Raw genomic sequence first — 14,186 nt, 5'->3', positions numbered from 1 at the left:
GGCTTCCGGTGTGGGTGACGAGTGGTGGCCGAAGCAGGGGGACGTCAAGGGACGCTCAGGCGGGGACCATGGCGGACGGCGGCTCGGAGCGGGCTGATGGGCGCATCGTCAAGATGGAGGTGGACTACAGCGCCACAGTGGATCAGCGACTGCCCGAGTGCGAGAAGCTGGCCAAGGTGAGGGGAGGCCGGCTGGCTGTTGGCGGGCGCCAGGGGCTGAGTCACGGCGCCAAGCTTGCTTAGGCCTCAGGGGGCCTCCAGGCTGGAGCGCGCATCCCGCTGTTGTCTGTCCGGCCCGAGTTAGGCCTGCATAAGCAGGACATCCCAGGTCTGCCTGACCAGGAAGACCCCGCAGTGGGAGTACCGTAGTACTTCCAGCTTCCCAGACCCTCCCCAGGACAGATGGTCACTTCATTCCCGTAGAAGTTGGGGCTCCAGTAGTATTCTTTGCCTTTTCGTGGATACCGTTTCCAGTTTTCTTTAGTAGTTCCTCAGGGTTTAAGGCGGCTTCAGCATTCACGGTGGATCAGAGAGTTTAGTTCTATTGCTCTTGCCCAGTCAGTTTCTCTTGTTAAGTTGCGGACGGATCGTGGCGATGTGCTTGGCCTTTGGCCAGGAGAAGGGACGGAAAAGTGATAGTACGAAGGGGATTAATTCAGGACCCCTGTCCTTAAGGAGTTCGTGTACACAACGAATTAGACGAGTCGCACACGCTCGTGAGTGCCATATGAGTATGAAAGTGTTACTGAAAAACAGAAGGAAATTGTTCGTTCTTACTGATGGTTTAAAGAAGGATTTTTCAGAGAAGCTGACGTTTGTATTATATCTTGAAGAATGAGTAATTCTGGAATGGGGAGGAGTCATCCTAGGAGCGGGAACTTGGCGAGTAAAGACAAATAGGCACCGAAGTACAGAATAACATGATTAGCGGAGGTCTTGAACTGTAGTTTAGCCCAACTCCTTATCTCCCATGAAATAGAAATTTTACTTGATCCAAGCATTTATCATGTCCCCACTACTGTGTGTCAGCCAACTTTGTGTATGTGTGTAAAGAAACCAAGGCTCAGAGTTGTCTGTCGATGGTTACAGTTAGTAATAGGTGGAACCAGGGATTTAAACCTTGGTTTGCCTGACGAGGGCTTCCCTTGTGGCTCAGCTGGTAAAGAATCCGCCTGCAATGCAGGAGACCTGGTTTCGATCCCTGGGTTGGGAAGATCCCCTGGAGAAGGGAAAGGCTACCCACTCCAATATTCTGGCCTGGAGAATTCCATGGACTGTATAGTCCATGGGGTCACAAAGAGTAGGACACGACTGAGTGACTTTCACTTTGCCTGACTAGGGTTTGGATGGTTGTTGCATCAGTTCCATTATAGGAGGTTGTTAAGGATTATGCTCAGGCCTCCTGAAGTTCTTTGATCAATCTATCCACAGTCATTTATCCCAGTTCATCTGGGATGCATTCACTAATAGAGTTGTTTTGTCTATTATGGAGCTTTCTATCTAAGTACATTAAAACAATAAATTCAGGGGCAGGAGGAGTGTCAAATAATACTTCACCTTTAGTTTTTAGAAAGAACCCTTTTAATGCTTCCCTTGTTCCCAAAAAAAGAATGTAGTAGGGCTTTAGAAAAGTCAGGGGTAGGAAAAGATGATGAAGTTGATAGACCTGTATTTCCTAGGTTTAGTACCGTAAGGGGAAGGGAACCACAGATTCATCTCTGAGCTTTCTAGCTGCTAGTGTAAAGAAACATCACCAGTTACATAGAGGTTGGAAAACTCAAGACACCTCCAGAGCCGGGCAGATAACCGCTGACGTTTACTGAGTGCTTTCTGCAGTGCCAGGTCCTCTTCTAAGTGTTTGTTTACACCGATTACTCATTTGATCCTCACCATAGCCCTGTGAGGTCCACATTGTTATCATTCGTATTTCACAGACAGGAAAACAGTCTAGGGGAGGTTAAGTCACACGCTCCAGAGTCGTACCGATAGTAGAGTGATGGATCCAGGATACGGACCCAGGCACGCTGACTCTAGAGTTTCTGCTCCCACTGAGCTGTCCTGCCCCGTGAGCAAAGTGTGGTGAAAAGCGGAACTTCTGAGCACCTGCACTGGGAAAGCGGGCAGGAACTCTGCACTTAGGTTCAGCTTTGCCAACGGAGGGTGAAGGCCAAGCCTGTCAACTCTGCTTATTTGTGGGAGTGACCAGAGTATGGGCTTTTGTATGAATTGGCTCTGTATGTAGAAACTGGACACTAAACTGCTTTGAAGCACTGTTTGAGGCAATACCACATAGATGAAACAAAACATATGTTCAGTCCAGAGTCAGCCCCAAAACCACCTCTTTGGAATTATAGTGTCCATAAAGAAGAAGCTAATTGCTTTAAAGGAGTACAGCTATTCGTAGAACTAAGATGAGTGTGAAAGAAAACCTTCCCCTTACCAGTCTCTTCTAATAGCCTACTGTGTGCAAGACCCAGTCAGTGCTAGACACTGTGGAGAGTATCAAGATGAATGGATAAAACTCTTGCTCTCTAATCGCTTATAAGCCAGTAAGAAAAAAATAATGTTGCTGCTACAGTTGTTTTAGTGGTCAGTGTATGGCATTTATTTACAACATTGTGGTTATGTTCAAGATAGTTGAATAGATTTGCAAACTCAAATGCCAACTGATTTTTTTTAGGTATCAAGTTGATGGATATGTTTGAAGCCGGGAATGTTGGGACCTGTTAAACTTAAAAAATTAGAGCCATTTTGGTGTTTCTTTTAAGCCACTGTGCCTGTTGAACACAACAAAGTGTAGATGTGAATTTTCTTTGTGGGGAGGTGGGACAGGGGAAGAGGGCTGGGGCATGGAGGGTAGAAGGCTTCTTTTAATACAGACCACAGTTTTCAACTTTTGGATAAGATAGTTGTCTTAGTTTTCTTTAGGGTATGTTTCTCTGTTTTGCTTTTTATTCATCATTTTATATTCTAAGCATTCTGCTAATCATGAAAAACTTAAAGCACTACATTTCTGCATTGGAATGCATGGAATATTTTAACATACATTCTTTAATATAATTTTATTATATATATTTTTTGGCTGTGCTGGCTCTTCGTAGCTGTGTGGGCTTTTCTTTCAGTTGCAGAGAGCGGCAGCTACTCTCTAGTTGCAGTGTGCCGACTTCTCACTGCGGTGGCTTCTCTTGTTGCCCAGCATGGGCTCTGGAGCCCATGGGCTTCAGTGGTTGCAGCTCCCGGGCTCTGGAGCACAGGCTCAGTAGTAGCGGCTCTTCAGCTCAGCTGCTCTGCGGCATGTGGGATCTTCCCAGATCCGGGACCGAAGCCATGTCTGCTGCACTGGCAGGTGGATTCTTGACCACAGCTCCACCAGGGAAGCCCTAGCATACATTCTTTTGTTTTTCATTGTGAACCCATTAATAAAACTGAAGGAAGTTTTGTTATCTTCACTTCAGAGAAAACTAAGGCTCAGGTAGATTCAGCAGTTATCCAAGGTCTAGAGAAGAGTCAGGTCGAGCTGAGGTCTCCTGGCAACAGGTAACAAGTGTTCTTTTTGCTATGTCCCATGGCTTCTTTAAGAGACTGTCATGTCTGTGTTTAAGACATTTTATAAATATGGAAGGCAACTTAAGATAAAAGATTATGTGTGTAGAGAATAAGAATGTATCAGGTGAGAAAACCACATACAGCAGAAGCCTTCAAAAGTCCAACTGAAGTCTAAACCCAGGTGGTAAAATTGCCAGATCTAGGCCTTTTGTATCTCTTACAGTTGTGACCTAGTACAATTGTGTTTCTGTGTCCTAACACTCACTCAGCAAGCAACAACAGTAACTAATAATGTTAGCTGTTATGTTGATGGTAACATTCATACATCTGAACGTTCAGGCATACCTTCATGGGTATTGCTTCAATCCTTACACCGACTCTCTGCGGTAGGAACTATTATTACGCTCATATCACCGAAGAGAAAATTGAGGGTCAGAGAGGGTAAGTGTCTTGCTTGAAGTAAGACAGTGGTAGATCTGGAATTTCGACTCAAGGAGACTGGCTTCAGAGCCTGCCCGGGTTTTTTGTTTGTTTTTGTTTTGTATTTTGGCCACTCAGGATCTTAGTTCCCCTGGACTGAACCCCTGCCCCCAATGGAAGCATGGAATCTTAACCACTGGACTGCCAGGGAAGTCCCTGCAGAGCCTGTTTTAAACCTTACATTCTACTGCTTCTGTGATTGGTGTTTGAGGACCCTGTATGAGATTGGTGAGATAATAAAAGTGATACTAGTTTGTGATAATCGTTGTTGTTTCACTCTTGCATTCAGGACTTAAAAATTAGTCTGGGAGGGCCTTTTCTGAACTGTGGAGATATAGCGTTTAACAGTTCTGGCTGTAGAAGGTTCCCCTCCTACCGCGTCCCACTTTTGGATCACTGTGTATTTGACACCTGGGTGTTTAGGGACTACTTGCATTCCTAAATTAAATATATCCTTTGTTTCTCCCTCCTCTTAATGTCTTTTCATTTCTTTTGGTTACCTGCAACTTCTTCTCATGGTTAATACTAAAAATAAAGAGGAGGTGAAATGAGAGAGTTTACTTGATTATCAGTGGCTTGGACAAAAAACCTCTTCAAGAAATAGGTCATTTAAAAGCATTAGATTGGCATTTCACTTCAGTTATTTGTGGTTAACATGTTATTAGCCTTTTCTTATTTGGGTTGTTTAAGGAGACATTAAAAGATCAGGTCATTTAGGAGTTAAAGGACACAAACATATAGAGCGTGCAGATCCCCAGCATGTATTGATGCTGAACAAATTCCTTAGTCATTTACCTCACTGACAAGGATTATTTTAATGAGAAAACAGAGTCATAAGAGTCACATGTTCTAACAGGTTGCTTTTGGTAGCTCTAACCGTCTTGTTCCTCTGCACTGAAAGGCAGCATTGAGGAGGTAGGATTGCAAGGATGACATGTGAATAGAGAGGAAAAGGAGGAGGAGGAAGATGTTTAGCCATAGGATTGAACGTGGAAGATTGGGTGAAAAGTGGGATGGTTTGAGAATTGGGAGCTGCATTTAATGAAATTGATGATAGTGTCCCTCAGCACTGAATTGTCAGCTATATAATTTGTCACATTCTGCTTACTGTAACAGTAAGAATCAGGAATTGTAAGCCGAGATCAAATGAATAGTTCAGGTCAACGTGGGTTCATTCGACATATGCTATGCGCAAGTTGCTGCAAGGTATACAATCAAACAAGGGTATATGTGTCCAACTCTTTTAAGATCTCACGGGATTGTAGCCTGCCAGGCTCCTCTGTCCATGGGATTTTCCAGACTGGAGTGGGTTGCCATTTGCTTCTCCAGGGGATTTTCCTGATCCAGGGATTGAACCTGAGTTTCCCGTGTTTCCTGCATTGGCAGGCAAATCCTTTACCACTGAGCCACCTGGGAAGCCCCAATCAGACAGGTGTTAGTCACTGAGTTGTGTCCGACTCTTTGCAACCCCATGGACTGTAGCCCACCAGGCTCCTCTGTCCATGGAATTCTCCAGGCAAGAATACTGGAATGGGTTGCCATTTCCTTCTCCAGGGGATCTTCCCAACCCAGGAATCGAACCCAGGTCTCCTGCTTTACAGACAGGTTCTTTACTCTCTGAGCCACCAGGGAAGCCCCAATCAAACAAGGTCTAGCCCTAAAAGAACTTACAAAACACTTTGGAGACATGGATATTAATAACTATGTACAGGTGTAAAGGGGTGCACCAGCATGCCTTCAGAAACACCACTGTAAGTTTGGGTAGGTGCCGAGCACTGAGCTAGTGGCGAACAGTACAGACACAGCCCCCTGCTCTTACTGAGTACATTCTAGTGAAATTAGACGGTGAACATGAAGATGGAAAAGAGTTTGGGGTTATCAGCTGAAAAAAAATGCACAGCCTTTAAGTTGAGAATTATTTCTTAATTTGGGGCATTCCTGAGGACTGTCGCCCAGGAAGGCAGCCACTCAGATATCTCTGAGAGCCTGTTCCAAAAAGTTAAGGGAGGAATTAGAACGTATAGGAGTTTTGGCTGGGGAAAAAAAGAAAATCAAACATGTAGTTGAACATCAAATGATTATTTCTAATCACCAAAACAGACAGGTCAAGTTAATGGTTTTAGATTTTTTCTTTGTAGGGGAAGATGCAGGAATCTGAGCTTATTGAAATCATTCTTTTGATACGTTATCTTATCTAGGGCCAGTATCCTTTAGTTCAGGTAGGTGCCGGTCTTTGTCCACAGAGTCATTGCAGACCGCAAAGTCAGCGGGCTGGAGTGTTACAGGGGGTGCTGAGTGACTGCTGACTTTAGAGAGCAGTATCAAAGAGTGCCCTTCTGAGACGGTGACAGTGACATTTAATGTCCCATTGATACCGGTAGACCTCAGCCCTAGAATGGTGTGTGATTCCTTCCTATATATGGCACAGTTCTTTAAAACCCGTATTTTTGAATTAAAATACCACATGTGGTAAACTCTATTCTGTGAATCAGTCGTGTGACTAATGGTAATTACAAAAGTGACAGGAGGGTACCATTAGTAAACAATACTTTGCATTTTAGCTGTTCTTGCACTGCGTTTTGTTGCCAAATAGTAACCATTTCCCTGTGGAAACTACAGTTGACCCTTGAACAACACAGGTTTAGATTCTTTGATTTTTATGATTTATTGGCCTTTAGCTTTGGAGAATTTATAGCCCTGTTCTTTGTTCTTCTGCTCTGATGGACAGAAGCATTTAGCCAGCATTTATTGTGTACAATAAATGTACATGAGCCTATATAGCTTTCAGAGCTGGTCTCCCTTTTGCATAGGAAACTTTGTTAAAATGTTAGTAATTGTATATGTTTCAGATTGAATTAGTAAATTCATACAGTGGCTATACAGTACATTTTCTGTGTTGCATGGAAAATTCATATGGAAAATATGGAAACAACATTTTGAAAAGTTTAAACATTATTTGTGCCCTTAATTCACAAATTGTTTAGTTTCTTTCCTTCATCAGTAAGAGTAGTACTCTGGCTTCCCTGGTGGCTTAGAGGTAAAGACTCCGCCTGCCAATGCAGGAGACGTGGTTTCCATCTCTGATCCAGGAAGATTCCACAGAGCAACTAAGCCAGTGGACCACACCCCTTGAGCCTGTGCTTTAGCGCCTAGGAACCACGTGCTACAGCTACTGAAGTTCAAGCACTCTAGAGCCCGTGCTCCAAGACAAGAGAAGCCATTGCAGTGAGACGCCCGCTCGCCACAGCTAGAGAAAAGCCTGCACAGCAGCCAAGACCCAGCACAGCCAATAAAAGAAGAAAAGGGGATAGTACTCATGCATCATCTGTGAATGTCATTAACATAAAAATAAATTTCCTTACGGTTAGAAAAGCAGTTTATAAATGAAACCCTCCTCATCACTTCTAGTTTATTCAGTGTTATTAATATCATTACCTTAAATAAATGCAGTCTCTGTGTTGTGGGTTGGTCTTGTTTTTACCAAAATGTGTGTTTCCTAATATGATGGCTTATTTTAGTCCTGGTGTATGATTATCTAGGTTTATATTATTTGAATTTTATTATTCTCATTTCTTAATGTATGCCCCAGGGAGAATGTTTTGTGTTTTTTTTTTTTTTGAATGTTTTGTTTTTACATGAGACAGAGGTTACTATCAGTTCATGACTTGGTATAGCATGCATACCAAGTGGGTATTACTTGCATTGGTATTACTTGGTATAGCATGCATTACCAAGTGGTAATCTCAGGTGGACTTCATTTTCTTTAAGCACACTTTATTTCTAAAGTCATTTAAAAATTAAACCAGGGTTTCCTATCTTTTTACCACCAAATACCCTTTTTATTTCTCCTCAGAGCTCTGTGTTTTAAAATATTTTTGATGAATTTAAGGCACAGGTGGCTGCCAGTTAAGAGTCTCTGTTCAGAACAAGATAAACAGGTGTTACCACTCTGAAATGATGAATTAGAATCCAAAACAAAGACTTGTTGTTTTTCTTGGATGTTAAATCATCGCTTTACTAGATTCCATTTCTCCTAGGCATTTTGAAATGTTAAAAATAGCTTGTAGGCCCCAAGTTGGGAACCACTGACTTCTGGAACCCTCTAGAGAAGCAGGCAGTATCATGAAAGGGAGAAAAAACACAACACTGTGCAGGTGGTCTCTGTCCTCTAAGATAGACTATTGACTTTGTCTTTACTGTTTCAGAAATGCCTATGTTAGACTAAATTATGTGGCTTTGCGTTGGTGGTGGTGTTTTTATTGTTCATTTACCTTTTGTTTTAGGAAGGAAGACTTCAAGAAGTCATTGAAACCCTTCTCTCTTTGGAAAAACAGACCCGAACTGTGAGTAGATTATAATGAAAACCTCAATTGCCATTAATTTCATTTGACATTGTTCCATTAACTTAAAGTGTATTTTCATTCTCACAGGCTTCTGATATGGTGTCCACATCCCGTATCTTGGTTGCAATAGTGAAGATGTGCTATGAGGCTAAAGAATGGGATTTACTTAATGAAAATATTATGCTTTTGTCAAAAAGACGGAGTCAGTTAAAACAAGTGAGTTCAAGATTGGTCGAAAATAAATACATTCAAATTTGAATAAGGACTTTTAGAAAAAGAAAACCTTTCTATGAATCTATTTTAAACCTAATAATGTTAAGTCAACATTACAGCATTTAGAGAGTTTTAAAAAATTCTGTCCATATTCTCATGACAACTGCTTTTATTTTTTTTCTTCTAGTCTTTATGTAGTTGCATATTTTTACAAAATTGCTTTGAGAATGTTGATGCAGCTCTTTTCTAGTTCCATGTAGCTCCTTCATAGTTATTTTAAATGGCTGTGTTATAAACCATCAAGTTGATTAATTATAATTTAATCATGTCTTTTATTTGACACTTAGTATTTATCTTATTTTTGAGGCAAGATATTTTGTTTACTTTTCTGCTATCTTTAAATATGCTGAATATAACATTTTCCTGATGACAAGAGTCTTGATAAGTGTTATCAATGGTTATGCTGTGCCATTTAGAATCTAGATTAGGGGTTGGCAAACTATGGACCAAGGACCAAATTCTCCCTGCCACCTTTGTAAATAAATTTTGGGGGCCGAGCCACACCCATCTGTCATGTATCTGTGGAGTTACAAGACAGAGCAGAATTGTTGCTACAGAGACCCTTTGGCCCATAAAGTCTAAAATACTTACTGTGTAAATGTTAATAAAAATATACAGAAGAGGTTAGCTGACCCCTGACGTAGATCATAGACTGTTAGAGCTGGAAAAAATATAGTCTAGCCTGCTTGTATTACTTGTCTGGGAACTATGGGCAAGAGATGCTATGCTTTTCAATGTCACATTTTATTGGGGTGAGCATGGCTGGCTGTGGCTCCTTCTCTCCACCCAGATGATGGAACTGTTTTATCTTCTGCTTCTGCCACTGACCCTTTTTCATGGCTTCGTTGCTATCACTGCTACTGTGAAATTGTGGTTTTCTCTTCCCCACACCTTTAGTCTGTTGCCGCTTCTTCCATACTTTTCTTCTTGGCTGCAAGAAAACTAACTAGGCAGCCTTCTGCTGGACATGGCCAGACATGCCCCTCTCACCTGGCCTTCTGTGTGATCAGCTCACCAGTTATCAAGGGGGTAAAGTCGTTGTGACTGAGGTTTTCCTATCCTTTATTGATTTGTTACTGAGTATTCAGTACTTCTTAGCTAAGGGAGGGTTTTTTTTATATATAGGCATTGCAATATATAGTTTTTTGGGAGACCAGATTTGACCACAGCACTTCCATAAATAAAATATTTCCTTTTCCTGTGTGAGGAATGAATTTAACTTGTGAATGGATTTTTTTATTTTAGGCTGTTGCAAAAATGGTTCAACAGTGCTGTACTTACGTTGAAGAAATCACAGATCTTCCCATCAAACTTCGATTAATTGATACTCTACGAATGGTTACAGAAGGAAAGGTGAGTTTTCTATTAGTATAACTCACAGTGAGATAAGTACTGTCTTACTTGTATTCAGAGATACTTATGTATTTAAACATTTTAAGTACACATGTATGTACTTTTGAGATCAAATGCACAAAATGCCATCACCTTAATCTAACCCATACCTTTGTACATCTAGTGTCTTCCCACATGCCAGTGAATATAAGTGACAATCTTAGTATATCCAGATTTTTCTAAAAATTAGTCATCTTATCCCAATTTTACATTTGCTGATATTAAACATAAGGTTATTTCTTCACGTCACCTAGATATGCTTGAGAAATCTTTGTTTGGTGTAGCAGAGGTTTCATAGAGTGTTGCGGTGTGAGGTTAGCTTTCAAAATTTCACTCTTTTTAAAATGCATCTGTATTTTTTTTTGATACCCCCCGGCCCCGCAACCCAGTCTGTGTTTCTCTAAAAAGGGCAAGCATGAAATGGTGACTGTGGTAGATACATTTCTTCCTAGGTAGATTTTTGTGGTTTGAAGACAAAAACTTAGTTTTGTATCTAACTTATTACCTCTCTGACAGTTTAGTTCATTAAATGTTTATTGAGCACCTGGCTGTATTGTGCGAGGTGCAAAACAGGCAGGACACTGATCTTAACGTCAAAAGAAGTGAGTCGTAGAAACAGTCACTGTGCTGGGCACGACAGCAGCAGTGTCCCTGCAGCACAGAGGTGAGGATTGACTGGCTGCGGACCTCAGGAAAGCCTCAAAAGAGTTGATGGTGGCTCACCTGGCTTTTTAAGAATGAATACTAATTCTGGGACTTCCATGGCGTCCAGTGATTAAGACTCCATGCTTCCACTGCAAGGGGCGCAAGTTCAATCCCTTGTCAGGGAACTAAGATCATCCCCCATGCTGTGAAGTGGCATCCAAAAAAGAATGAATACAAGTTCTATTGGGCCAGGATGTAGGGAGATGGACATTTTAGATATAGGGGAAATTATATGCAGAGATAGCAAGTGAGAAATGCTTCATACATTTAGGAAACTGTAAGCATTTTGTTATCATTTGAGAGAAGGTTTTGGGAGTGAGTGGGGAAAGGGGTTGTTGCAGAGAAAAGGCTAAGCAGGTCAACAAGCATGAGCATGAAGGTTAGTCCCCTAGCCTCTGTTAGGCTACAGTTATATTTTTAATGCTTCATTTGTTGGAAATTATAAACTGAACATTACATATAGCTATGAAAAATGCTAGTAGCTTTTAATAGTTTACAAGATCAGATATTTTTAGAGAAAGTAGCCTTGCATTTAAACAAGTCAGAATGAGAGTATTGGTTGAATTACAGTTACTGGACTGCCTGTGCTCTTTGCAGAGTGTTATTTTTCAAATAATTCTTTTAAAGGTGCTTTCTGTGGCTGTGCCATTCTGTGGCACTGTCTTTGCTGTTTGGCCCTGTTATTTGTTAAGCACAGTGGTTTCCTGCTTAGGTTCTCAAATGGAAGCTGAAAAATATGGATAATGTTTTATAGAGATGTCTTCTTTAAAATTATGTGAGTGTGAAATGTAAAATGTTCATATGAGGAAGATAAGTGCATGACAGCTGCAGAGAAATACCTTGTTTGATGATAGTTCAGTTTTGCCGTTTCAATTTTAACATGTTTCTGTAGGAATTTGGATAATATGAATTTCTTGTATTTGTAGATTTATGTTGAAATTGAGCGTGCTCGGCTGACGAAAACGTTAGCCACAATAAAAGAACAAAACGGTGATGTCAAAGAGGCAGCCTCCATTTTACAAGAGTTACAGGTAAGGAGCTGCATTTTAGGGTATGTAAAATTTTCTATTCAGTCAGCAGTATTTTCTTATAATTGCTTTTTTGGGCACCTTATTGCTTTTTTCTGAACCACCAAGATTAAGAGTGAGTACTGTGGTGTGTGAGGTTATTCAAGCAGCTGGAAATTGTGTAATTATGGCCCCAACTATGTTTGTTTAAAAAGTTTGAAAACTTAAGATCAACAAATTAGTCTTAACTTTATGCTATTATTTGAACATTTCAATTCTCTTTAGAACTTAAACCAGTAATTCATGTACATCTCGCTGTGCCTTAGAAATTTACCATTAATCACTGGCTTCATTTTTAATGAATATCTGATTGGTGGTCAGTTTCTAGGCTACTGAGTCAAAGGAGTTAAGTAACTATAGTCACTGTCCAGAAGCGGTTGAGTTTGGATTCACACTAATTCAGTTTGACTTCAAGTCGCCCACCCCCCCAACACACGTTTTTCTTTTCAATTAAAAGACTTTATTTTTTAAAGCAGTTTTAGGTTCACAGCAAACTGAGTGGGAAATACAGAGATTCCCCATGTATCCACTGCCTCACACCACACACAACCTCCACTGTATCAGCATCCCAAATCAGAGTGGTACCTTGTTACGTCATTGACCCTGCACTGATACGTCGTTAGCACCCGGAGAGCATAGTTTTACGTTAGGGTTTACTCTTGGGGTTGCCCACTCTATAGACTTGCCAAACATAATGGCAGGTCTCCACCATCATGTCGACAGTGTCGTACAGAACAGTTTCACTGCTTGTGAAGATCCTCTGGCTCTGCCTGTTTATCCCTTCCTTTCCCTAACCCTTGGCAACCACTGATCTTTTTATTCTCTGCATAGTTTTGTCTTCAAACTCTTTTCCAAGCAGGAGAATTACATGCCTCATGATTCAACATCCCTTGTGAAGTATCTGTGCCCCCAAAATTAATCTCAATTATACAAATGTTTAACTACTAGTTTTTAAGGTATACCAGGGACAGAGGAGCCAGTTAAATGATACCACAGGAATGCACTCCACAAACCAGGGACAGAGGAGCCAGTTAAATGATACCACAGGAATGCACTCCACAAACTCCAGACTCTAGGGAACTATAGGATGATTGACTTGATTTCTTCAACAAATAAATGGCAAGGAAAAAAAGAGACATAAGAAACATATCTATAGATTGCAAAGTATGAGCCTTACTTGGATTCTGAGTTGATTAAAAAGTAAATGAGACTATTGTAGAGTGACTAGATATTTAATGATACAAAGAATTTTTATGTAAGAATTTTTTTCAGGGTTTATCTTTTAGAGATACCACATTGAAATATTTATTGTCTGAGATTTGCTTCAAAGTAATTGACACAGAGAGAGTGAGTGAAGATGTAGAAATGAAACATTAATGGTTCACTGTGTGTGTGTTTACTTTCCTTAAGAAATTACAAAGGAGAATTGGTGTATGTAGAGTGCTTAGTGCAGTGTTGAATAACTAGTTTTAGAATTTACAAAGGAGAAGCAGTGAAATAAAAAAATTTTAGACCAAATTATAGGAATAACAATAGCCTTACTTCAGTCTACTTTGTAAAAGTGTCATTCTAGATTTTATAAATCATTTATAGTGTATGTGTGCCAGATATTAGGAACTTTTTCACAGTACTTGATATAATTGATTCTCTTGTATCATGTATATCTACTTCTACATCCATAAGGGGTCACATCGGACTTGTTATCTGAATTTTAAAAAGACTGATGCCTCTTTTTTATGTAATAGTTTCAACTATTATATAGTTAGCTTGCTACTGACATCTTTTTCATATTTAGAATTGTCATTTCTTCATTAGCCGTTAGGAAAATGCAAATTAAAACCATGATGAGATACCACTACATGCCTATTCAGTTCAGTTCAGTCGCTCAGTTGTGTCCGACTCTTTGCAACCCCATGGACTGCAGCACGCCAGGCCTCCCTGTCCATCACCAGCTCCCTAAGTTTACTCAAACTCATGTCCATTGAGTCGGTGATGCCATCCAACCATCTCATCCACTGTTGTCCCCTTCTCCTCCTCCTTCAATCTTTCCCAGCTTCAGGGTCTATTAGAATAGCTAAAATTAAAAACTGATAGCACAAAGAGTGGGTGGCGATGCAGAGCAACTGGAATTCTCACAGATCGCTGATAAGAATGCAAAATGGTGCAGCCACTCTGGAAAACAGGGTGGAGGTTTCTTATAAAGTTAAACTTATGTTTATTGTATAACCTAGCAAACCTATCCTTGGGTACCCAAGAGAAAAAAACTTATGTTCACAAAACTCTCTCGCTAATGTTCAGAGTAGCTTTATTTATGATAGGAAAAAGATGGAATCAGCCCAGATGTTTTTCAGCAGGGGAATGGGTAAACTGGGGTTCATCTA

General features: G+C 40.6%; 1 protein-coding gene and 1 long non-coding RNA gene across 3 annotated transcripts in view; one reads left to right on the top strand and one right to left on the bottom strand.

Moving 5' to 3' along the window:
• PSMD12 (proteasome 26S subunit, non-ATPase 12) overlaps nt 1-14,186 on the top strand; it is a 22,328-nt gene continuing 8,142 nt past the window's right edge. For both annotated transcript variants that reach the window (XM_086356844.1, XM_086356845.1), the window contains exons 1-5: nt 1-176; nt 8,309-8,368; nt 8,456-8,584; nt 9,887-9,994; nt 11,665-11,769. In XM_086356844.1, coding sequence (XP_086212970.1) covers nt 69-176; nt 8,309-8,368; nt 8,456-8,584; nt 9,887-9,994; nt 11,665-11,769 — 510 coding nt within the window. In that variant the 5' untranslated portion in view covers nt 1-68. The remainder of the gene's footprint in view (nt 177-8,308; nt 8,369-8,455; nt 8,585-9,886; nt 9,995-11,664; nt 11,770-14,186) is intronic.
• Nucleotides 452-14,186, bottom strand: part of LOC147351326 (uncharacterized) — a 27,406-nt gene continuing 13,671 nt past the window's right edge. Inside the window, exon 4 of the long non-coding RNA XR_015147408.1 lies at nt 452-744. This is a non-coding gene — a long non-coding RNA (uncharacterized LOC147351326). The remainder of the gene's footprint in view (nt 745-14,186) is intronic.

Source organism: Bos grunniens, chromosome 19, assembly GCF_055505025.1.
Source record: "Bos grunniens cultivar Pamir isolate PY7600 chromosome 19, Bosgru_T2T1.0, whole genome shotgun sequence".
In the NCBI taxonomy this organism is placed as follows: Eukaryota; Metazoa; Chordata; class Mammalia; order Artiodactyla; family Bovidae; genus Bos; species Bos grunniens.
This window is presented reverse-complemented; position numbering and strand designations above follow the sequence as displayed.